Below are 27,671 nucleotides of genomic sequence, written 5' to 3'. Positions count from 1 at the left end.
ACGATGTGACTATCGCGGGGTCGGTGATCGACCGTTGGATGATCGATCGCTCGATGATCGACCGCTCGATGACCGGCTTACACGTGGTCGTGATTTGCTATGACCATGGTCTTGATGTAGGTATGTATGGTGTCGCTGCTTGCAGATGCGACATGAACCGGCGGAGCAATGAGTAATAGCGTGTCCCTTACCTAAGCAATTGGTACATAGAGACGCCCTCTTGGCGATTTCAAGGCGTTTTTTAGGCGACTTCGCTTTGAAGACATCACAATTCCATAATTCGTGTTGTCCTTGACAATTCGGACACACCAACGTATTATGTGTACTTGTGAATGCGTAACTTCGCGGTGCGTTCGGTCGCTGACGTTTGTGTTGATCGGACTCCCTTTTTATCACGGTTGATGCTGAGCTTGTCCTGTCGCCGTTCGTCCGTGTTTTCAGAAAGTCTACCAGATGCGTATATGACGGCATTTTCTTGTCCGGCAATGTGCGCTGCCATTTGCGAATGATGGCTGAGGGTAGCTTCGACGTGAATAATTTTATAAGAGCGACATTTGAGGTAACTGGTTCACCGAGTTTTTCTAACGCTTGGAGGTTTACCTTAACCGTCTCAAGAAAATCATCTATCGCTTCGGGTGTCTCTTTGGTTATTTTCGGATAATCAAAAATCAAATCCCAGTAGCGCATGCAGACTTGACGGTGGCAGTCGAATTTTTCCCTCAGAACGTCAATAGCGATCGAATAATTTAACTCGGTGACATCTAACGATTGTATGCTTCGCGCGGCCTTTCCGGTCAAAGAGGATCGTGGGTAGTGGAATTTCTGCACGGGTGTAAGTCGCTCGCTTCGATCGATAGTGGATAAGAAGGAGTCGTAAAATGAATGCCAATTTTCGATGGTACCGTCGAAAGTAGGCAGGTGAATTTCAGGGCAGTTTAATTGATGTCGGCTTGGCGACATTAGATGACTCGCAGCCTTGTGTTTTCGACGACGATGCTGGTGTATCATCCATGAGAGTGTGTATTCGTATTACCAGATTGTAATATGTGTCGGTTACTTCGGAAACGCGCGCGTCGTCTATCTCGCCTAAATCTTCTAATTCCTCTTGTAACAATCGATATTGTTTCCACGTGTCGTCGAGTAGTGTCGTATAGGCCGTTAAATGGGCCTTATTCGGTTGTCTAGATTTTTCGTAATCATCGAGTCGTTTCGATAGAAAGGTAAATCGACCGATTTGAAAGCCTCGTCTCCGATGCAAGGAGGTAACCTTCTCTGTGTTTTCCATTGGTATAGCAGATTGTAAGAAGAATGCAATGAACGAGCTTACCTTGTGGTTGCGAGTTTAAATGTTACTCGTCACCGCGTGTGTCTCGTTTAATGTGTAAGACGTGTTCTTACTGAAGTCAACCCTCTAGTTGTTGGCGTGAGGCTGCGTGGTTGCGTTCTTGCGTTTTCAAGAGGGTTATGCCTCTTCAAAACTGATGGTCCCTGGCGCTACTGACTTCGCTGGAGTGGTAACGCTTCTGCTGCTGTTTGTATTGGATTCACGTGGTACTGTATGGTAGTGGAAGTCACTGGCGTGCACTTTTCACTTGCCACTGTATCCGGCTCGAAGGACCAAATGTTACGACCGTTCGCGGAGAGACGCGGTCGCTAGGAAAACGCGTCAGCGAGAGGCGTAAATTCTCGCTACGATTATGTTAATCGACGCCGAGAAATAACACTGTAACACTGTATTAACAGGTTAACATAAAATAATATATTTAACAATAATATGATTATTATATTACAGAAATTTGACTCGACTTTGCGTTCTCTCTCGATAAATTCGTTTGCTCGTCATATTTGTCGACGTGTCACGTTTGACTCGTCAGAAGGAACTGATCGCCCTTCGATTATTCCTTTGTCTCATTTGGAAGACGACCCCCACTATGCACGGGTCACGCCACCGCTCGCGCCTATGATCACGAATGCCTCTTCTTGTGTGAAAAACGTAACGGTCAAAAATCGACGTTTCTAGAGCTCGCTGCTTGGCGACAACTATGCTCTCGTCGATACATTGTATATGATCCGGCGGGCAGATAAGATGGTCTGCCTGCGACGTTGTAGGACCGCGAGCGACGGTTGGAAAATACAGCCTGTGGTGAGCCTCGTGGCGTAACATCCTTCATATAAAATTGTTACCTTTATCCAATGCATACCACCTCTCTCCTCCTCTTTAAAAAAATGACCTTTTTGAACTTAATGTCTCCCAAAAACGTATTTAGCAGAAAGGATACGACATCTATAACGATCCAATTAGAAACTACCAGAGCATGTGTATCTTAAGCGGATCTTTAAACGTCGATTAAATGCGTTCTCTATCCAATCCTGGCTGAAACATAATTACTCGCACCCCCAGTAACCCACCTCTAAGTCATTCCAATCAACGTACCATACGAACACGAATCCAACGCGTTCCAGGAATACAAACAACTGCCTGTAGCTTTTTAGCTGTACACGACGAGTATAATTATTTCGGGTACTCCTCCAGTACAAAACAGACACCCAAACGACAATATTTCAACACAAAAATATTTAAAACAATAGTTATAAAAGCATGATACTTAATACCGCGCTTGACATCAGGTATAAGCAAAAATAAATTTCTTCAAACAAATTTCAAGTTAAATCTTTAGCTTGTGTAATTATATCAAACTTGCTCAATTAACAAGGAGCAATTTCCATCGTGTTTTGACAACTGACTCATCGATGATGTTTTTCCTTGGAATTGAAAAAGGAATGTGCATAATTTTGTCCTCCGTCCACACTGAAAATACTATCTACATCCTATAATTGGGGATTCAATTTTATAATACGTTGCCTCACTTTCCATCACTGCTTTCCTACTATCAGTCACTTGAACTGTAATATAAACCAGTCTTTTATTTCCAATACTATTCTGCATCCCATTTATCAGGAACAATACATTTTATTTGTTAATGTAATAAGATGCGAAGTTCCTCATTTGTCCTAATATCAATCAATGGATAAATGAATTGAAATCTGTGAAAATAATGTAATATCGGAAAATAAGGATAGAAATTTTTTCCCGATTACTTGCAACTTATTAATATTAAATTGAATATACATATATAAATTGGACAGGAAACGATATTTATTTAAAGGAAACTAAATGCAATACTCGTATCTATATCAAATAACTTTACAGTTATTTGACCACTCTCGTCACAACGAATCTAACACACAGACACTCTCTCTCTCTAACAACTCTATCAATTCTCACAACTCTACTCTTCGACGATTCGATACCTCTAACTACTCTACTCTTCGACGACTCAATTAGCTCTGATTCTCGCAACACGCACACTTTTCGACTCGCCTTGCGTAGCGAAACCGTCCTTCTTCTAACGTTGTCTATTGTTTCCCTCATTCCTATGTAAGAACTACCAACTACGTGCCTTTAGTCACGTAGGCACTCTTAAATGTAAACGAACCACAGAAACACGACGTACACGGTTTTTCTATTTTCAACTGATTTCTAATTCGAATTACTTTACGATATTACAATAAGTATCTAGTAACACGACTTCCGAACCGATGTAATTATTGCAATGACTGTTAAATTTCAAAACAATTTCCTATCCATGTTAAACATATTACGTATATGTGCATGTCTAGTATTTCGATTAGTTGCTCTACTTGCGGTAGTTCGCCATTCTGGATCATCTAGACTCAACAAAGATGCATTCAATTTATCCATGCCTTAAAAAGCTCTGTAGCGCCAAAAGAGTTAGAATTTGCTTCAAACCATGTTGTTGTTTTGCTTCGGAATATCAAGAGGTATTGTAAGGAATTATAAGCTCCGGGCAAAACAATGGCGCCGCTACATGTATCCGTAAGACAAGACGAATTTGTATCTTTTGACATCCTTCTGACGATTATGACTAAACGAAGGTGATCGCAAACGATTCAGTATAAACTGTGACTAAACGTCTGTATAGATATCGCTTTGCGACAAGATCTGTTTTAAATACACTAACGAGTACACATATTGGTAGTCTCATTATTCGATCCCGTACAGCTCTTATTAAGGAAGATAGACGCCTGTGACAGTATTCAGCATGGCCAACTTTGAACAGGGCATATTAATAAGCCAGAGTAACTAACATACAAATTTTTTTTTTTTGTTACGTGGAGAAATCCTCATGGACACTCCGCTGTTGCAGTAATTGCGTAACAGCAGAGTAGTGTCGGACTCTTACCGACTAAAACTCCACGATGACCACCCGACGCGTATGACAGGGATGCTCCAGGATTCTCTTATGAATTAACTTCAGTTGCACCCCCTTCACGCGTTCTCTAGTTCTAGCCAGTCCTAATATTTCCTGAATATTGAATTGGCGTTAGGGGGGGCCATTACCCCTAGCGAAGTCTCTCCTTATTGATATTCAGTGGAGGCTTGTCTTGTGTGCTTCGACAACTCGCATACAACCTGGTGGTACAAGCTATGAAAACACTTTTCGGGACATGAGAAGACACATTAGCACAGATAACGTACAAAAGGTATTAGAGCCCACCAAATAAGATTTGCTACAATTTGCTGTAGTTCGTCACAATAAGCCTATGAGTATCGCGTGTCAAACGATTTTCGAATTAGTTGATGCTTGGATGTTCAAGATACGGAAGCGCGGAGTGATGAGACGTTTATGTACAACTTGATCATGGTGCAACCCATACATCAGCCAGAAAACTTCATGCACGATTTTCTAAAAAGAAAGACATTTTCCCCCTTCTTTATGCCGTACCAATCCTCTCTCGTCGTTCCTTATCTCATACAGAGACAGGCCAAATAATGTTGCCGATGACGGCCAACAGCCTGGGTACATGTACGGTTCTCTTGCCTGCGACAGAATTTCGTTATGTGTAGTATGCGGGGCAGAAAAGCATTTTTGCCATTAATATGAACTAGAAGATTGCAGAAAAACTGTAAACATTTTCCAAATTTTATTAATTTCATTTCATTTCTTAAAGTCTACAAAACTGTTAATCAACATTAAGCAAATATACAAAATCTTGACGTACAGTATAATGGAGCGAATATTAGAAACGATACTTCTAAATCTACAAGCTAAAATGTACTATACAAATTTTCTTCAAACTATAAAACATACAAAGTATATATTTCTGAAAATAAAAAATATCGGATCAAACACTCTTCGAACATACCTCGAACGCTCATTATTACGTATATTACCAAACCAATACATATAATATAATATATAAACCAAACCAATGAAAGGCGCAGAGACTGGAGAACATGGGGTCCTCGAGCGTGCAGTACGCTTCAGCATCGCTGCAAACACCAACTCCCTCCGCTTGTCCCAATGCCATCTCGTACGGTGAGACTGCAAACAAAAAATATCCATATATACATCAAGATAGTAATGCGATTTCTATTCTTGCAGCACCGACGTAATACACGCTGCTCCGTAATCGCTCGAGATTCCATTTAGTTGTTGAAATCTCTACGCATTTGGTAGATAAAACGATGCGAGAAATCCTCTTGTCACAGTTAGGTCTTCCAAACCTGATCGCTTGCATTTTTCCCGCTACTTCAGCGTTGTAACGTTACTTTTATTTCTGCCAACTTAAACACGACATCGTCTAAACTGCCCACTTCAGGACACGATGGCTCCTCCCGGGGATTCTGTTGAGACGATCCCGGATTTTCCGTGTCCTCACCATTGTAGAGTTCATAATTTGTATAATTTACCTTCTTCTTCAAGCATTGATATTTAAATTTCTGCCATTTTGAAGCTGCTGATAATCGCCGGATGCGTAAATCATTTTTAGCTTTGGAAAGAGCGCACGTCAGCATTGCTTCAATCCGTAAATCGCGTCTGCGCATTCGGCGACACTTTGATCTTTTGCGGCGAACTTCGTCAATCCATGTTAGTAACCGTTCTGTTTCTGGCTTGTTGGCGTTTGTTTTTGAAAGTCCCTTCTTTGTCCTCGCCATGCTTTCTCAACTATTTCACCCAATTATTGAGTAAGTAAAATGTATACCAACCTGTATCCGGCTCGTGTTTGTTGTAGAACAAAACAGAAGAGATTCACACAACTGCACACAAAGGATTTGAAACCACCGAGCAAAACACCCTCCTCACAGCACAGTCGTAAGATGACTAAGGGAAGTCTACGCTGCGCGTCTGAAGTCCGCTTTCTATACCCCCTCCCCTGTCTTTATGACGTAGTCTTACGCGCGAAAATGGAAACCAGTTCCGTGTAAAATCTTACGTTGGCCTTACATTCTAAGAATTTTTGAAAAATACTTCACTCCAATTAATTTTTAAATATATGTGCGACAATTTTAGTGCTAAATTTTATATATTTTGTACATTATATTAAAATTCTTGATTTACAGGAAATAATCAATAGCGTATGAAGGTGTACTGCACGTATTATTTGGCACGTACATTAATGTTGATGCAAAAATAATTATTCCAATGATTTTAAGTTACACACATAATAGATAAAGTAGGCTGCAGACTATGAAATTCGTATGAAATAAGCAGAGAATAGTAACTAAATAAATGTATATGTATATGGAACATAAATCTTGTAAAAATAATATATTAAATTACATTCAAATCAAATATATGAACAAGATCTATTGACTTTTAATTATTTTTTTGAAGCACTAGTATCAAATAAAATTGCGTCATTACGAATACAAAAACAATAACGTTGATATAAAAATGTCATCCCGAAACACAGTTTGACGTGATACAAGTGTATTATTTTAATTTAAGCAGAAAATATCTAATCATATTTAACAATTTTGAAAAACATACCTCTACTAAACTATCATTATCTTTTCCTATACCATCGGCAAGGCCCTGAACAGCAAGCAGTTCAGCAGTTGTTAAAAAACTAGCCAATTGTTCCCGAACCACATTTACTTCACCCTGATACATAAAATCAACCAATGCAGCCAAGTCATCGAAATTTACATTGCATTACGAGATAAAGATATGACCTTTTTCATCTTAATGTCTCCCAAAAACGTATTTAGCAGAAAGGATACGACATCTATTACGATCCAATTAGAAACTACCAGAGCATGTGTATCTTAAGCGGATCTTTAAACGTCGATTAAACGTGTTCTCTATCCAATCCTGGCTGAAACATAATTACTCACACCCCCAGTAACCCACCTCTAAGTCATTCCAATCAACGTACCATACGAACACGAATCCAACGCGTTCCAGGAATACAAACAACTGCCTGTAGCTGTTTAGCTGTACACGACGAGTATAATTATTTCGGGTACTCCTCCAGTACAAAACAGACACCCAAACGACAATATTTCAACACAAAAATATTTAAAACAATAGTTATAAAAGCATGATACTTAATACCGCGCTTGACATCAGGTATAAGCAAAAATAAATTTCTTCAAACAAATTTCAAGTTAAATCTTTAGCTTGTGTAATTATATCAAACTTGCTCAATTAACAAGGAGCAATTTCCATCGTGTTTTGACAACTGACTCATCGATGATGTTTTTCCTTGGAATTGAAAAAGGAATGTGCATAATTTTGTCCTCCGTCCACACTGAAAATACTATCTACATCCTATAATTGGGGATTCAATTTTATAATACGTTGCCTCACTTTCCATCACTGCTTTCCTACTATCAGTCACTTGAACTGTAATATAAACCAGTCTTTTATTTCCAATACTATTCTGCATCCCATTTATCAGGAACAATACATTTTATTTGTTAATGTAATAAGATGCGAAGTTCCTCATTTGTCCTAATATCAATCAATGGATAAATGAATTGAAATCTGTGAAAATAATGTAATATCGGAAAATAAGGATAGAAATTTTTTCCCGATTACTTGCAACTTATTAATATTAAATTGAATATACATATATAAATTGGACAGGAAACGATATTTATTTAAAGGAAACTAAATGCAATACTCGTATCTATATCAAATAACTTTACAGTTATTTGACCACTCTCGTCACAACGAATCTAACACACAGACACTCTCTCTCTCTAACAACTCTATCAATTCTCACAACTCTACTCTTCGACGATTCGATACCTCTAACTACTCTACTCTTCGACGACTCAATTAGCTCTGATTCTCGCAACACGCACACTTTTCGACTCGCCTTGCGTAGCGAAACCGTCCTTCTTCTAACGTTGTCTATTGTTTCCCTCATTCCTATGTAAGAACTACCAACTACGTGCCTTTAGTCACGTAGGCACTCTTAAATGTAAACGAACCACAGAAACACGACGTACACGGTTTTTCTATTTTCAACTGATTTCTAATTCGAATTACTTTACGATATTACAATAAGTATCTAGTAACACGACTTCCGAACCGATGTAATTATTGCAATGACTGTTAAATTTCAAAACAATTTCCTATCCATGTTAAACATATTACGTATATGTGCATGTCTAGTATTTCGATTAGTTGCTCTACTTGCGGTAGTTCGCCATTCTGGATCATCTAGACTCAACAAAGATGCATTCAATTTATCCATGCCTTAAAAAGCTCTGTAGCGCCAAAAGAGTTAGAATTTGCTTCAAACCATGTTGTTGTTTTGCTTCGGAATATCAAGAGGTATTGTAAGGAATTATAAGCTCCGGGCAAAACAATGGCGCCGCTACATGTATCCGTAAGACAAGACGAATTTGTATCTTTTGACCTCCTTCTGACGATTATGATTAAACGAACGTGATCACAAACGATTCAGTATAAACTGTGACTAAACGTCTGCATAGATATCGTTTTGCGACAAGATCTGTTTTAAATACACTAACGAGTACACATATTGGTAGTCTCATTATTCGATCCCGTACAGCTCTTATTAAGGAAGATAGACGCCTGTGACAGTACTCAGCATGGCCAACTTTGAACAGGGCATATTGATAAGCCAGAGTAACTCACATACAAATTTTTTTTCTTTTTTTTTTTTTTACGTGGAGAAATCCTCATGGACACTCCGCTGTTGCAGTAATTGCGTAACAGCAGAGTAGTGTCGCACTCTTACCGACTAAAACTCCACGATGACCACCCGACGCGTATGACAGGGATGCTCCAGGATTCTCTTATGAATTAACTTCAGTTGCACCCCCTTCACGCGTTCTCTAGTTCTAGCCAGTCCTAATATTTCCTGAATATTGAATTGGCGTTAGGGGGGGCCATTACCCCTAGCGCAGTCTCTCCTTATTGATATTCAGTGGAGGCTTGTCTTGTGTGCTTCGACAACTCGCATATAACCTGGTGGTACAAGCTATGAAAACACTTTTCGGGACATGAGAAGACACATTAGCACAGATAACGTACAAAAGGTATTAGAGCCCACCAAATAAGATTTGCTACAATTTGCTGTAGTTCGTCACAATAAGCCTATGAGAATCGCGTGTCAAACGATTTTCGAATTAGTTGATGCTTGGATGTTCAAGATACGGAAGCGCGGAGTGATGAGACGTTTATGTACAACTTGATCATGGTGCAACCCATTCATCAGCCAGAAAACTTCATGCACGATTTTCTAAAAAGAAAGACATTTCCCCCCTTCTTTATGCCGTACCAATCCTCTCTCGTCGTTCCTTATCTCATACAGAGACAGGCCAAATAATGTTGCCGATGACGGCCAACAGCCTGGGTACATGTACGGGTCTCTTGCCTGCGACAGAATTTCGTTATGTGTAGTATGCGGGGCAGAAAAGCATTTTTGCCATTAATATGAACTAGAAGATTGCAGAAAAACTGTAAACATTTTCCAAATTTTATTAATTTCATTTCATTTCTTAAAGTCTACAAAACTGTTAATCAACATTAAGCAAATATACAAAATCTTGACGTACAGTATAATGGAGCGAATATTAGAAACGATACTACTAAATCTACAAGCTAAAATGTACTATACAAATTTTCTTCAAACTATAAAACATACAAAGTATATATTTCTGAAAATAAAAAATATCGGATCAAACACTCTTCGAACATACCTCGAACGCTCATTATTACGTATATTACCAAACCAATACATATAATATAATATATAAACCAAACCAATGAAAGGCGCGGAGACTGGAGAACATGGGGTCCTCGAGCGTGCAGTACGCTTCAGCATCGCTGCAAACACCAACTCCCTCCGCTTGTCCCAATGCCATCTCGTACGGTGAGACTGCAAACAAAAAATATCCATATATTCATCAAGATAGTAATGCGATTTCTATTCTTGCAGCACCTACGTAATACACGGTGCTCCGTAATCGCTCGAGATTCCATTTAGTTGTTGAAATCTCTACGCATTTGGTAGATAAAACGTTGCGATAAATCCTCTTGTCACAGTTAGGTCTTCCAAACCTGATCGCTTGCATTATTCCCGGTACTTCAGCGTTGTAACGTTACTTTTATTTTTGCCAACTTAGACACGACATCGTCTAAACTGCCCACTTCAGGACACGATGGCACCTTCCGGGGATTCTGTTGAGACGATCCCGGATTTTCCGTGTCCTCACCATTGTAGAGTTCATAATTTGTATAATTTACCTTCTTCTTCAAGCATTGATATTTAAATTTCTGCCATTTTGAAGCTGCTGATAATCGCCGGATGCGTAAATCATTTTTAGCTTTGGAAAGAGCGCACGTCAGCATTGCTTCAATCCGTAAATCGCGTCTGCGCATTCGGCGACACTTTGATCTTTTGCGGCGAACTTCGTCAATCCATGTTAGTAACCGTTCTGTTTCTGGCTTGTTGGCGTTTGTTTTTGAAAGTCCCTTCTTTGTCCTCGCCATGCTTTCTCAACTATTTCACCCAATTATTGAGTAAGTAAAATGTATACCAACCTGTATCCGGCTCGTGTTTGTTGTAGAACAAAACAGAAGAGATTCACACAACTGCACACAAAGGATTTGAAACCACCGAGCAAAACACCCTCCTCACAGCACAGTCGTAAGATGACTAAGGGAAGTCTACGCTGCGCGTCTGAAGTCCGCTTTCTATACCCCCTCCCCTGTCTTTATGACGTAGTCTTACGCGCGAAAATGGAAACTAGTTCCGTGTAAAATCTTACGTTGGCCTTACATTCTAAGAATTTTTGAAAAATACTTCACTCCAATTAATTTTTAAATATATGTGCGACAATTTTAGTGCTAAATTTTATATATTTTGTACATTATATTAAAATTCTTGAGTTACAGGAAATAATCAATAGCGTATGAAGGTGTACTGCACGTATTATTTGGCACGTACGTTAATGTTGATGCAAAAATAATTATTCCAATGATTTTAAGTTACACACATAATAGATAAAGTAGGCTGCAGACTATGAAATTCGTATGAAATAAGCAGAGAATAGTAACTAAATAAATGTATATGTATATGGAACATAAATCTTGTAAAAATAATATATTAAATTACATTCAAATCAAATATATGAACAAGATCTATTGACTTTTAATTATTTTTTTGAAGCACTAGTATCAAATAAAATTGCGTCATTACGAATACAAAAACAATAACGTTGATATAAAAATGTCATCCCTAAACACAGTTTGACGTGATACAAGTGTATTATTTTAATTTAAGCAGAAAATATCTAATCGTATTTAACAATTTTGAAAAACATACCTCTACTAAACTATCATTATCTTTTCCTATACCATCGGCAAGGCCCTGAACAGCAAGCAGTTCAGCAGTTGTTAAAAAACTAGCCAATTGTTCCCGAACCACATTTACTTCACCCTGATACATAAAATCAACCAATGCAGCCAAATCATCGAAATTTACATCACATTACGAGATAAAAATATGACGTTTTTCATCTTAATGTCTCCCAAAAACGTATTTAGCAGAAAGGATACGACATCTATAACGATCCAATTAGAAACTACCAGAGCATGTGTATTTTAAGCGGATCTTTAAACGTCGATTAAACGCGTTCTCTATCCAATCCTGGCTGAAACATAATTACTCACACTCCCAGTATCCCACCTCTAAGTCATTCCAATCAACGTACCATGTAAGCACGAATCCAACGCGTTCCAGGAATAGAATCAACTGTCTGTAGTTGTTTAGCTGTACACGACGAGTATAATTTTTTCGGGTACTCCTCCAGTACAAAACAGACACCCAAACGACAATATTTCAACACAAAAATATTTAAAACAATAGTTATAAAAGCATGATACTTAATACCGCGCTGGACATCAGGTATAAGCAAAAATAAATTTCTTCAAACAAATTTCAAGTTAAATCTTTAGCTTGTGTAATTATATCAAACTTGCTCAATTAACAACGAGCAATTTCCATCGTGTTTTGACAACTGACGCATCGATGATGTTTTTCCTTGGAATTGAAAAAGGAATGTGCATAATTTTGTCCTCCGTCCACACTCAAAATACTATCTACATGCTATAATTAGGGATTCAATTTTATAATACGTTGCCTCACTTTCCATCACTGCTTTCCTACTATCAATCATTTGAACTGTAATATAAACCAGTCTTTTATTTCCAATACTATTCTGCATACCATTTATCAGGAACAATACATTTTATTTATTAATCTAATAAGATGCGAAGTTCCTCATTTGTCCTAATATCAATCAATGGATAAGTGAATTGAAATCTGTGAAAATAATGTAATATCGGAAAATAAGGATAGAAATTTTTCCCGATTACTTGCAACTTATTAATATTAAATTGAATATACATATATAAATTGGACAGGAAACGATATTTATTTAACGGAAACTAAATGCAATACTCGTATCTATATCAAATAACTTTACAGTTATTTGACCACTCTCGTCACAACGAATCTAACACACACACACACTCTCTCTCTCTCTCTAACAACTCTATCAATTCTCACAACTCTACTCTTCGACGATTCGATACCTCTAACTACTCTACTCTTCGACGACTCAATTAGCTCTGATTCTCGCAACACGTACACTTTTCGACTCGCCTTGCGTAGCGAAACCGTCCTTCTTCTAACGTTGTCTATTGTTTTCCTCATTCCTATGTAAGAACAACCAACTACGTGCCTTTAGTCACGTAGGCACTCTTAAATGTAAACGAACCACAGAAACACGACGTACACGGTTTTTCTATTTTCAACTGATTTCTAATTCGAATTACTTTACGATATTACAATAAGTATATAGTAACACGACTTTCGAACCGATGTAATTATTGCAATGATTGTTAAATTTCAAAACAATTTCCTATCCATGTTAAACATATTACGTATATGTGCATGTCTAATATTTCGATGAGTTGCTCTACTTGCGGTAGTTCGCCATTCTGGATCATCTAGACTCAACAAAGATGCATTCAATTTATCCATGAATTAAAAAGCTCCGTAGCGTCAAAAGAGTTAGAATTTGTTTCAAACCATGTTGTTGTTTTGCTTCGGAATATCAAGAGGTATTGTAAGGAATTATATGCTCTGGGCAAAACAATGGCGCCGCTACATGTATCCGTAAGACAAGACGAATTTGTATCTTTTGACCTCCTTCTGACGATTATGACTAAACGAACGTGATCGCAAACGATTCAGTATAAACTGTGACTAAACGTCTGTATAGATATCGTTTTGCGACAAGATCTGTTTTAAATACACTAACGAGTACACATATTGGTAGTCTCATTATTCGATCCCGTACAGCTCTTATTAAGGAAGATAGACGCCTGTGACAGTATTCAGCATGGCCAACTTTGAACAGGGCATATTGATAAGCCAGAGTAACTCACATACAAATTTTTTTTTTTTTTTTTACGTGGAGATATCCTCATGGACACTCCGCTGTTGCAGTAATTGCGTAACAGCAGAGTAGTGTCGGACTCTTACCGACTAAAACTCCACGATGACCACCCGACGCGTATGACAGGGATGCTCCAGGATTCTCTTATGAATTAACTTCAGTTGCACCCCCTTCACGCGTTCTCTAGTTCTAGCCAGTCCTAATATTTCCTGAATATTGAATTGGCGTTAGGGGGGGCCATTACCCCTAGCGCAGTCTCTCCTTATTGATATTCAGTGGAGTCTTGTCTTGTGTGCTTCGACAACTCGCATACAACCTGGTGGTACAAGCTATGAAAACACTTTTCGGGACATGAGAAGACACATTAGCACAGATAACGTACAAAATGTATTAGAGCCCACCAAATAAGATTTGCTACAATTTGCTGTAGTTCGTCACAATAAGCCTATGAGTATCGCGTGTCAAACGATTTTCGAATTAGTTGATGCTTGGATGTTCAAGATACGGAAGCGCGGAGTGATGAGACGTTTATGTACAACTTGATCATGGTGCAACCCATTCATCAGCCAGAAAACTTCATGCACGATTTTCTAAAAAGAAAGACATTTTCCCCCTTCTTTATGCCGTACCAATCCTCTCTCCTCGTTCCTTATCTCATACAGAGACAGGCCAAATAATGTTGCCGATGACGGCCAACAGCCTGGGTACATGTACGGGTCTCTTGCCTGCGACAGAATTTCGTTATGTGTAGTATGCGGGGCAGAAAAGCATTTTTGCCATTAATATGAACTAGAAGATTGCAGAAAAACTGTAAACATTTTCCAAATTTTATTAATTTCATTTCATTTCTTAAAGTCTACAAAACTGTTAATCAACATTAAGCAAATATACAAAATCTTGACGTACAGTATAATGGAGCGAATATTAGAAACGATACTACTAAATCTACAAGCTAAAATGTACTATACAAATTTTCTTCAAACTATAAAACATACAAAGTATATATTTCTGAAAATAAAAAATATCGGATCAAACACTCTTCGAACATACCTCGAACGCTCATTATTACGTATATTACCAAACCAATACATATAATATAATATATAAACCAAACCAATGAAAGGCGCAGAGACTGGAGAACATGGGGTCCTCGAGCGTGCAGTACGCTTCAGCATCGCTGCAAACACCAACTCCCTCCGCTTGTCCCAATGCCATCTCGTACGGTGAGACTGCAAACAAAAAATATCCATATATTCATCAAGATAGTAATGCGATTTCTATTCTTGCAGCACCTACGTAATACACGGTGCTCCGTAATCGCTCGAGATTCCATTTAGTTGTTGAAATCTCTACGCATTTGGTAGATAAAACGTTGCGAGAAATCCTCTTGTCACAGTTAGGTCTTCCAAACCTGATCGCTTGCATTATTCCCGGTACTTCAGCGTTGTAACGTTACTTTTATTTTTGCCAACTTAGACACGACATCGTCTAAACTGCCCACTTCAGGACACGATGGCACCTTCCGGGGATTCTGTTGAGACGATCCCGGATTTTCCGTGTCCTCACCATTGTAGAGTTCATAATTTGTATAATTTACCTTCTTCTTCAAGCATTGATATTTAAATTTCTGCCATTTTGAAGCTGCTGATAATCGCCGGATGCGTAAATCATTTTTAGCTTTGGAAAGAGCGCACGTCAGCATTGCTTCAATCCGTAAATCGCGTCTGCGCATTCGGCGACACTTTGATCTTTTGCGGCGAACTTCGTCAATCCATGTTAGTAACCGTTCTGTTTCTGGCTTGTTGGCGTTTGTTTTTGAAAGTCCCTTCTTTGTCCTCGCCATGCTTTCTCAACTATTTCACCCAATTATTGAGTAAGTAAAATGTATACCAACCTGTATCCGGCTCGTGTTTGTTGTAGAACAAAACAGAAGAGATTCACACAACTGCACACAAAGGATTTGAAACCACCGAGCAAAACACCCTCCTCACAGCACAGTCGTAAGATGACTAAGGGAAGTCTACGCTGCGCGTCTGAAGTCCGCTTTCTATACCCCCTCCCCTGTCTTTATGACGTAGTCTTACGCGCGAAAATGGAAACTAGTTCCGTGTAAAATCTTACGTTGGCCTTACATTCTAAGAATTTTTGAAAAATACTTCACTCCAATTAATTTTTAAATATATGTGCGACAATTTTAGTGCTAAATTTTATATATTTTGTACATTATATTAAAATTCTTGAGTTACAGGAAATAATCAATAGCGTATGAAGGTGTACTGCACGTATTATTTGGCACGTACGTTAATGTTGATGCAAAAATAATTATTCCAATGATTTTAAGTTACACACATAATAGATAAAGTAGGCTGTAGACTATGAAATTCGTATGAAATAAGCAGAGAATAGTAACTAAATAAATGTATATGTATATGGAACATAAATCTTGTAAAAATAATATATTAAATTACATTCAAATCAAATATATGAACAAGATCTATTGACTTTTAATTATTTTCTTGAAGCACTAGTATCAAATAAAATTGCGTCATTACGAATACAAAAACAATAACGTTGATATAAAAATGTCATCCCTAAACACAGTTTGACGTGATACAAGTGTATTATTTTAATTTAAGCAGAAAATATCTAATCGTATTTAACAATTTTGAAAAACATACCTCTACTAAACTATCATTATCTTTTCCTATACCATCGGCAAGGCCCTGAACAGCAAGCAGTTCAGCAGTTGTTAAAAAACTAGCCAATTGTTCCCGAACCACATTTACTTCACCCTGATACATAAAATCAACCAATGCAGCCAAATCATCGAAATTTACATCACATTACGAGATAAAAATATGACGTTTTTCATCTTAATGTCTCCCAAAAACGTATTTAGCAGAAAGGATACGACATCTATAACGATCCAATTAGAAACTACCAGAGCATGTGTATTTTAAGCGGATCTTTAAACGTCGATTAAACGCGTTCTCTATCCAATCCTGGCTGAAACATAATTACTCACACTCCCAGTATCCCACCTCTAAGTCATTCCAATCAACGTACCATGTAAGCACGAATCCAACGCGTTCCAGGAATAGAATCAACTGTCTGTAGTTGTTTAGCTGTACACGACGAGTATAATTTTTTCGGGTACTCCTCCAGTACAAAACAGACACCCAAACGACAATATTTCAACACAAAAATATTTAAAACAATAGTTATAAAAGCATGATACTTAATACCGCGCTGGACATCAGGTATAAGCAAAAATAAATTTCTTCAAACAAATTTCAAGTTAAATCTTTAGCTTGTGTAATTATATCAAACTTGCTCAATTAACAACGAGCAATTTCCATCGTGTTTTGACAACTGACGCATCGATGATGTTTTTCCTTGGAATTGAAAAAGGAATGTGCATAATTTTGTCCTCCGTCCACACTCAAAATACTATCTACATGCTATAATTAGGGATTCAATTTTATAATACGTTGCCTCACTTTCCATCACTGCTTTCCTACTATCAATCATTTGAACTGTAATATAAACCAGTCTTTTATTTCCAATACTATTCTGCATACCATTTATCAGGAACAATACATTTTATTTATTAATCTAATAAGATGCGAAGTTCCTCATTTGTCCTAATATCAATCAATGGATAAGTGAATTGAAATCTGTGAAAATAATGTAATATCGGAAAATAAGGATAGAAATTTTTCCCGATTACTTGCAACTTATTAATATTAAATTGAATATACATATATAAATTGGACAGGAAACGATATTTATTTAACGGAAACTAAATGCAATACTCGTATCTATATCAAATAACTTTACAGTTATTTGACCACTCTCGTCACAACGAATCTAACACACACACACTCTCTCTCTCTCTCTCTAACAACTCTATCAATTCTCACAACTCTACTCTTCGACGATTCGATACCTCTAACTACTCTACTCTTCGACGACTCAATTAGCTCTGATTCTCGCAACACGTACACTTTTCGACTCGCCTTGCGTAGCGAAACCGTCCTTCTTCTAACGTTGTCTATTGTTTTCCTCATTCCTATGTAAGAACAACCAACTACGTGCCTTTAGTCACGTAGGCACTCTTAAATGTAAACGAACCACAGAAACACGACGTACACGGTTTTTCTATTTTCAACTGATTTCTAATTCGAATTACTTTACGATATTACAATAAGTATATAGTAACACGACTTTCGAACCGATGTAATTATTGCAATGATTGTTAAATTTCAAAACAATTTCCTATCCATGTTAAACATATTACGTATATGTGCATGTCTAATATTTCGATGAGTTGCTCTACTTGCGGTAGTTCGCCATTCTGGATCATCTAGACTCAACAAAGATGCATTCAATTTATCCATGAATTAAAAAGCTCTGTAGCGTCAAAAGAGTTAGAATTTGTTTCAAACCATGTTGTTGTTTTGCTTCGGAATATCAAGAGGTATTGTAAGGAATTATATGCTCTGGGCAAAACAATGGCGCCGCTACATGTATCCGTAAGACAAGACGAATTTGTATCTTTTGACCTCCTTCTGACGATTATGACTAAACGAACGTGATCGCAAACGATTCAGTATAAACTGTGACTAAACGTCTGTATAGATATCGTTTTGCGACAAGATCTGTTTTAAATACACTAACGAGTACACATATTGGTAGTCTCATTATTCGATCCCGTACAGCTCTTATTAAGGAAGATAGACGCCTGTGACAGTATTCAGCATGGCCAACTTTGAACAGGGCATATTGATAAGCCAGAGTAACTCACATACAAATTTTTTTTTTTTTTTACGTGGAGATATCCTCATGGACACTCCGCTGTTGCAGTAATTGCGTAACAGCAGAGTAGTGTCGGACTCTTACCGACTAAAACTCCACGATGACCACCCGACGCGTATGACAGGGATGCTCCAGGATTCTCTTATGAATTAACTTCAGTTGCACCCCCTTCACGCGTTCTCTAGTTCTAGCCAGTCCTAATATTTCCTGAATATTGAATTGGCGTTAGGGGGGGCCATTACCCCTAGCGCAGTCTCTCCTTATTGATATTCAGTGGAGTCTTGTCTTGTGTGCTTCGACAACTCGCATACAACCTGGTGGTACAAGCTATGAAAACACTTTTCGGGACATGAGAAGACACATTAGCACAGATAACGTACAAAATGTATTAGAGCCCACCAAATAAGATTTGCTACAATTTGCTGTAGTTCGTCACAATAAGCCTATGAGTATCGCGTGTCAAACGATTTTCGAATTAGTTGATGCTTGGATGTTCAAGATACGGAAGCGCGGAGTGATGAGACGTTTATGTACAACTTGATCATGGTGCAACCCATTCATCAGCCAGAAAACTTCATGCACGATTTTCTAAAAAGAAAGACATTTTCCCCCTTCTTTATGCCGTACCAATCCTCTCTCCTCGTTCCTTATCTCATACAGAGACAGGCCAAATAATGTTGCCGATGACGGCCAACAGCCTGGGTACATGTACGGGTCTCTTGCCTGCGACAGAATTTCGTTATGTGTAGTATGCGGGGCAGAAAAGCATTTTTGCCATTAATATGAACTAGAAGATTGCAGAAAAACTGTAAACATTTTCCAAATTTTATTAATTTCATTTCATTTCTTAAAGTCTACAAAACTGTTAATCAACATTAAGCAAATATACAAAATCTTGACGTACAGTATAATGGAGCGAATATTAGAAACGATACTACTAAATCTACAAGCTAAAATGTACTATACAAATTTTCTTCAAACTATAAAGCATACAAAGTATATATTTCTGAAAATAAAAAATATCGGATCAAACACTCTTCGAACATACCTCGAACGCTCATTATTACGTATATTTCCAAACCAATACATATAATATAATATATAAACCAAACCAATGAAAGGCGCAGAGACTGGAGAACATGGGGTCCTCGAGCGTGCAGTACGCTTCAGCATCGCTGCAAACACCAACTCCCTCCGCTTGTCCCAATGCCATCTCGTACGGTGAGACTGCAAACAAAAAATATCCATATATACATCAAGATAGTAATGCGATTTCTATTCTTGCAGCACCGACGTAATACACGGTGCTCCGTAATCGCTCGAGATTCCATTTAGTTGTTGAAATCTCTACGCATTTGGTAGATAAAACGATGCGAGAAATCCTCTTGTCACAGTTAGGTCTTCCAAACCTGATCGCTTGCATTTTTCCCGCTACTTCAGCGTCGTAACGTTACTTTTATTTCTGCCAACTTAGACACGACATCGTCTAAACTGCCCACTTCAGGACACGATGGCTCCTCCCGGGGATTCTGTTGAGACGATCCCGGATTTTCCGTGTCCTCACCATTGTAGAGTTCATAATTTGTATAATTTACCTTCTTCTTCAAGCATTGTTTTTTAAATTTCTGCCATTTTGAAGCTGCTGATAATCGCCGGATGCGTAAATCATTTTTAGCTTTGGAAAGAGCGCACGTCAGCATTGCTTCAATCCGTAAATCGCGTCTGCGCATTCGGCGACACTTTGATCTTTTGCGGCGAACTTCGTCATTCCATGTTAGTAACCGTTCTGTTTCTGGCTTGTTGGCGTTTGTTTTTGAAAGTCCCTTTTTTGTCCTCGCCATGCTTTCTCAACTATTTCACCTAATTATTGAATAAGTAAAAAGTGTACCAACCTGTATCCAACTCGTGTTTGATGTAGATTCACACAACTTCACACAAAGGATTTGAAACCACCGAGCAAAACACCCTCCTCACAGCACAGTCGTAAGATGACTAAGGGAAGTCTACGCTGCGCGTCTGAAGTCCGCTTTCTATACCCCCTCCCCTGTCTTTATGACGTAGTCTTACGCGCGAAAATGGAAACTAGTTCCGTGTAAAATCTTACGTTGGCCTTACATTCTAAGAATTTTTGAAAAATACTTCACTCCAATTAATTTTTAAATATATGTGCGACAATTTTAGTGCTAAATTTTATATATTTTGTACATTATATTAAAATTCTTGAGTTACAGGAAATAATCAATAGCGTATGAAGGTGTACTGCACGTATTATTTGGCACGTACATTAATCTTGATGCAAAAATAATTATTCCAATGATTTTACGTTACACACAGAATAGATAAAGTAGGCTGTAGACTATGAAATTCGTATGAAATAAGTAGAGAATAGTAACTAAATAAATGTATTTGTATATGGAACATAAATCTTATAAAAATAATATATTAAATTACATTCAAATCAAATATATGAACAAGATCTATTGACTTTTAAATATTTTTTTGAAGCACTAGTATCAAATAAAATTGCGTCATTACGAATACAAAAACAATAACGTTGATATAAAAATGTCATCCCGAAACACAGTTTGACGTGATACAAGTGTATTATTTTAATTTAAGCAGAAAATATCTAATCATATTTAACGATTTTGAAAAACATACCTCTACTATACTATCATTATCTTTTCCTATACCATCGGCAAGGCCCTGAACAGCAAGCAGTTCAGCAGTTGTTAAAAAACTAGCCAATTGTTCCCGAACCACATTTACTTCACCCTGATACATAAAATCAACCAATGCAGCCAAATCATCGAAATTTACATTACATTACGAGATAAAAATATGACCTTTTTCATCTTAATTTCTCCCAAAAACGGATTTAGCAGAAAGTATACGACATGTATAACGATCCAATTAGAAACTACCAGAGCATGTGTATTTTAAGCGGATCTTTAAACGTCGATTAAACGCGTTCTCTATCCAATCCTGGCTGAAACATAATTACTCACACTCCCAGTATCCCACCTCTAAGTCATTCCAATCAACGTACCATGTAAACACGTATCCAACGCGTTCCAGGAATAGAATCAACTGTCTGTAGTTGTTTAGCTGTACACGGCGAGTGTAATTTTTTCGGGTACTCCTCCAGTACAAAACAGATACCCAAACGACAATATTTCAACACAAAAATATTTAAAACAATAGTTATAAAAGCATGATACTTAATACCGCGCTTGACATCAGGTATAAGCAAAAATAAATTTCTTCAAACAAATTTCAAGTTAAATCTTTAGCTTGTGTAATTATATCAAACTTGCTCAATTAACAACGAGCAATTTCCATCGTGTTTTGACAACTGACTCATCGATGATGTTCTTCCTTGGTATTGAAAAAGGAATGTGCATAATTTTGTCCTCCGTCCACACTCAAAATACTATCTACGTGCTATAATTAGGGATTCAATTTTATAATACGTTGCCTCACTTTCCATCACTGCTTTCCTACTATCAGTCACTTGAACTGTAATATAAACCAGTCTTTTATTTCCAATACTATTCTGCATACCATTTATCAGGAACAATACATTTTATTTGTTAATGTAATAAGATGCGAAGTTCCTCATTTGTCCTAATATCAATCAATGGATAAATGAATTGAAATCTGTGAAAATAATGTAATATCGGAAAATAAGGATAGAAATTTTTTCCCGATTACTTGCAACTTATTAATATTAAATTGAATATACATATATAAATTGGACAGGAAACGATATTTATTTAACGGAAACTAAATGCAATACTCGTATCTATATCAAATAACTTTACAGTTATTTGACCGCTCTCGTCACAACGAATCTAACACACAGACACTCTCTCTCTAACAACTCTATCAATTCTCACAACTCTAGTCTTCGACGATTCGATGCCTCTAACTACTCTACTCTTCGACGACTCAATTAGCTCTGATTCTCGCAACACGCACACTTTTCGACTCGCCTTGCGTAGCGAAACCGTCCTTCTTCTAACGTTGTCTATTGTTTCCCTCATTCCTATGTAAGAACTACCAACTACGTGCCTTTAGTCACGTAGGCACTCTTAAATGTAAACGAACCACAGAAACACGACGTACACGGTTTTTCTATTTTCAACTGATTTCTAATTCGAATTACTTTACGATATTACAATAAGTATCTAGTAACACGACTTCCGAACCGATGTAATTATTGCAATGATTGTTAAATTTCAAAACAATTTCCTATCCATGTTAAACATATTACGTATATGTGCATGTCTAGTATTTCGATTAGTTGCTCTACTTGCGGTAGTTCGCCATTCTGGATCATCTAGACTCAACAAAGATGCATTCAATTTATCCATGCCTTAAAAAGCTCTGTAGCGCCAAAAGAGTTAGAATTTGCTTCAAACCATGTTGTTGTTTTGCTTCGGAATATCAAGAGGTATTGTAAGGAATTATAAGCTCCGGGCAAAACAATGGCGCCGCTACATGTATCCGTAAGACAAGACGAATTTGTATCTTTTGACCTCCTTCTGACGATTATGACTAAACGAACGTGATCACAAACGATTCAGTATAAACTGTGACTAAACGTCTGTATAGATATCGTTTTGCGACAAGATCTGTTTTAAATACACTAACGAGTACACATATTGGTAGTCTCATTATTCGATCCCGTACAGCTCTTATTAAGGAAGATAGACGCCTGTGACAGTACTCAGCATGGCCAACTTTGAACAGGGCATATTGATAAGCCAGAGTAACTCACATACAAATTTTTTTTTTTTTTTTTTTTACGTGGAGAAATCCTCATGGACACTCCGCTGTTGCAGTAATTACGTAACAGCAGAGTAGTGTCGGACTCTTACCGACTAAAACTCCACGATGACCACCCGACGCGTATGACAGGGATGCTCCTGGATTCTCTTATGAATTAACTTCAGTTGCACCCACTTCACGCGTTCTCTAGTTCGAGCCGGCTATTGAGTAGGCGTTAGGGGGATGTCGTTGCCCCTAGTGCTGTCACTTCTTCTGGTCGTAGTCCGTTGGGGTGGAGGCGGGGCGGCTCTGGGTCGTCTGACTGCCATCCTTCTCCATCGTCTTATCCTGCAGGGTTGAGAGTTTTTCTTTCTCTCCCTTTCCGCTCGCTCCTTCGCGAGCATAACTCGCTCGCAGAAGAGGCGGACGGTCTCGTATTCCTGTGACCCTCTCAACATCGCTTCCACAATCGCTGAGGGGGTCAACGTTTCTCCTACGGCGTGCCGCAGGGTGTAGCGGAGCAGCTCCCACGCCGGACAGAGCTCCAGGGTGTGCTGCGCTGTGTCCCTGCCCTCTCCGCAGTGGTGGCAGATGTCTGTCGTATCTCGCCGTTTTCTCTTCAGGAACTCGCAGAACACGCCGTGTCCGGTGAGTACTTGTGTCATCCTGAATGTGAGTGGGAGGCCGTGGCGGCTCCTCCATGCCTCCCAGTTTGGTAGGACCGCATCCGCGCCTCGGTGTTCGCTTCTCCCGTTGATCAGTTGGGATCGCCACAGGTTCCATGTGTCCTCTTCGGCGGTTCCTGTGTCGTTTGAAGCCGCCTGCTCGGTGGGGTCTCCTCCCGGGTGCCATTCTCTCCGGCGGGTGTATCTCTTTTTGAGCGCCAGCGCCCGCAGCTCCCACGGGGGGGACGCGGCTAGGGTGGACGCCGACGCGTGCGACACCGTCCGGTATCCCCTAATGATTCTGATGGCGGTCATTCTGTGCAGTCTTCTCAGGAGCAGAATGCTGCGACGGCTTGCCATCAGGTCGTCCGCCCATACTGGGGCCCCCACATACATCACTCGTGACCGAACGACGCCCTCGTAAAGTCGGCGCACCGCGTCTCCGGCCCCGCCGATGTTCGGTAGTAGGCCGCACAGGGCATTGGCAGCCGCTGACACCTTCGGGATCAGTGAGTCGAAGTGTGGCTCGAACGTCCACTGGCTGTCGATGGTGAGTCCCAGATACTTCATCTGTGATCCCACCCGGACGGTTTTACCTGCCATGTTTATGCATAGGCCGGGCGGTGGAGTCCCTCGCCTCTTCCTGTCAAAGAACCAGGTGGCCTCCCACTTCGCAGGGGAGACTCACAGGCCCAGTTCGTTCACGGCACGGGTCGCACAGGCCGTTGCGATTCCGCCAATGCGCAGCGTCTCGTGCCAGCCACGACCCTCGACCAGGATTAGGGTGTCGTCCGCATAGCATACTATGGCCGCGCCTGGGGGTAGCGGGCATCGTAGTACCTCGTCGTACGCAACGTTCCATAGTATGGGGCCCAGCACCGAGCCCTGCGGGACGCCACGCTCAACGGATCGCTTTTCCTCTCCTTCCTTACTGGTGTAACACACCCACCTGTCGTCGAAGTAGGCTCGTATCAATCGGACGAGGTAGCTGGGAACCTCGAAGTGCTCCAGGGCCGTCACTATCCTGTCCCATGGCATGGTGTTGAACGCATTGACGATGTCCAGGGAAACCGCCAGCGCCACGCCTTTCCGGGAGACCATGTCCTCCGCAATCGCTCGTACGCGTCTGACCGCGTCAATCCTCGAGCGCCCCTTCCGGAAGCCGTACTGGCTTTCGTGCAAACCTGGCACTTGGCCCGCTATGTGTCGTTCCAACCGGGCGGCGACTACCCTCTCGAGTAGTTTGCCGACCTCGTCCAGTAGGCATATCGGCCGGTACGCTGACGGCGAGGTCGTCGGTCGGCCCTCTTTATGGAGCAGGACCAGCCTCGCCGTCCGCCACGCCCGGGGGTAGACTCCCTCCCTCAGGCATCTTGTGAAGAGGTGCCGGAGTCTGGGAGCCGTGACCCCCATCACTTCCCCCCAGATCCGGCCAGGGATTCCGTCCGGGCCCGGTGCCACGTTGCGGGCGGACATTCTTCTGGTTGCCTCACATATCTCCTCCTCCGTGACTTCCCAGTCGTCCCACCATTCCAGCGGTCGTGTCGTTTCCCGTGGCCGTTCCGCCGCTCTGTTTTCTTGTGGGGGAAAGAGCGTTCCGGTGATCCGCGTCAGCAGCGCAGGTTCCATTTCCGCCGTAGTCAGGGGGTCCTTCGCGCGTAGTTTCTGTGTCACCGTCCTGTATGGCCTCCCCCATGGGTCCGACTCGACTGTTTCGACCAGTTCGGACCAGGCACGGTCCTTCGCTTTTTTAATTTCCCTTTGTAGCGAGCGCCGTAGCGCGCGGTACGTCCGGTAGCGCAAGGAGACTTCTTCTTCGTCGCGTCGTCGCCAGCGGCGGGCCCTTAGGTACTGTCTTCGAGCCCGGACACATCTCGTCCTCAGTTCCGCGATGTCGGGGTTCCACCAGTAAACTGCTCTGCTTCGCACCGTGCCCGGTGTGGCTCGTGGCATGGATGCGTCGCAGATTGCTGTCATGGCTTGGCGGAGGTTCTCGGCCTCCTCTTCCACGTCTGCTTCGGTCGTCGTTGTTGAGGCCTCCCAGCTCCAAGCTGTTGCTATAGCAGCCGCCCGGAGTAGATCTTCATTCCTCTCCTTTATTTTCCATCTAGGTGGTGGGCGCGCGTGTCTCCCCCTCGGCGGGCCGCGCCCGTCGTTTGTCGTCGGCATTCCAGGTCCAGGTGCGTCCACCTCCATGAATATGTAGAGGTGGTCCGACAGCGTCTCGACCCCTTCGGCCACTCTGCAGCCTGAGATCCGCCTGAATGCCTCGGGGGAGGCCCATGTTATGTCAACAATGGAGCTCCCTCTGCACGTCACGCAGGTACTGGTCGAGCCCCTGTTCACTAACAGAAGTCCAAGTCCCGCGGCCCAGTTTGATAGCATGCGGCCGCTCGCGTTGGTCCTGGCGTTCCCCCATTCCGTGGAGTGTGCGTTGAAGTCTCCCAGGACGAGCACTTGTCGGGGGAGTCGTCGCCTGACGCAGTCGCCAACTCCGTCTAGGAATTCTTCGAACGCTGCCCGTCCGCTGTTAGGTGACACGTACACCCCCACCACCATCATCCCTGCCCACTCGACCGCGGCGTACCCGTTGCCGCGTTCCAGCAGGGGCTCCGTGGGCGAACGCCCCGGGCGTTGATGTCCAGGTGACGGCAACCATTCCGTCCGTGTCTCCGACCCACTCCGGGGCATCCAGAACTCTGTATGGTTCCGCCACCACCGCTAGGGCGACCGTGCTCTCCCGGATGGTTTGGTGGAGCAGGTATTGTGCTCGCCTTGACCTTCCCAGGTTAGTCTGGAGGATGCGCATTCTCAGTTCTTTGGTGTTCTTTCCTTGTTTGTGGCTTCCTCCGTGCCTACCTCCTTGTTCGCGCTCTTAGGGTCGCTTTGCGACGGGGAGCCTTTCGCGCTGCCTCTTGCAGCCTTTCTTCGAGGGGGCGCAGGCCGGTCCCCCCATCCTGTGCACCGACGGTGCTCCAAGCGCCTCGCAGAGCAGGCATTTCGGGCTCGCAGTAGTGCATGCTGTCGCCTGGTGCTCCGGTTCGCCGCATCTGAAGCACAGGTGCCCCTTGTCCTCCTTGGCGGTGCAGGTCTTCCCCGTGTGTCCTATCCCAAGGCACCTGTAGCACTGTAACGGTCTCCGTTCGATGGCTTCGACCTTCGCCGTCGACCAGCCTATGGCGACCTTTCCAGCCTGGGCCAGTTTCCTCACTGCACTGGCAGGGCCTCGTATCCATACGGTGCCAAGTCCGTTCCGGGCGGGGCGGATTTCTCTCAGCCGGATGTCCTCCGGCTTGCAGCCGCTCTCCCTCGCCAGGGTGTTCTGGATTTCCGCCTTGGTGGCCGCTATGTCTATCAGGGACACCCTTGCCTCCGCGGCTCGGAAGGGGGTCGCCACGCGGACCTCGTTCGGGTCTAGAGCCCGCGTCAGCTGTGCTGCGAGCGCTGCGGCCTTCTCCCTTCCCTGGTCCTCAGGGACCTCTAAGATGACACCTCCGGTGATGGTCTTCCGCATCCTCATCGTGTTGATGCCGAGATCGGTCAGGGAGACCCTGTCCTTGGCCGCAGCCACCACTTCCGCGTAGGATTGGCTCGATTTG

General features: G+C 41.3%; 1 protein-coding gene across 1 annotated transcript; it reads right to left on the bottom strand.

Moving 5' to 3' along the window:
* Positions 1-9: 9 nt before the first annotated feature.
* Positions 10-26,881, bottom strand: LOC117161772 (uncharacterized). The gene is made up of 3 exons (XM_076626886.1): positions 26,660-26,881; positions 6,858-6,971; positions 10-996 (listed from the first exon to the last, which is right to left on the bottom strand). The coding sequence occupies exons 1-3, from the start codon at positions 26,879-26,881 to the stop codon at positions 10-12; spliced, it is 1,323 nt and encodes a 440-aa protein (XP_076483001.1).
* Between the last annotated feature and the right edge of the window lie 790 nt (positions 26,882-27,671).

This window comes from Bombus vancouverensis, unplaced genomic scaffold (assembly GCF_051014615.1).
Source record: "Bombus vancouverensis nearcticus unplaced genomic scaffold, iyBomVanc1_principal scaffold0035, whole genome shotgun sequence".
Classification (NCBI taxonomy): domain Eukaryota; kingdom Metazoa; phylum Arthropoda; class Insecta; order Hymenoptera; family Apidae; genus Bombus; species Bombus vancouverensis.
The sequence above is the reverse complement of the archived record's forward strand: the minus strand, read 5'-3'. Positions and strand labels throughout refer to the sequence as shown.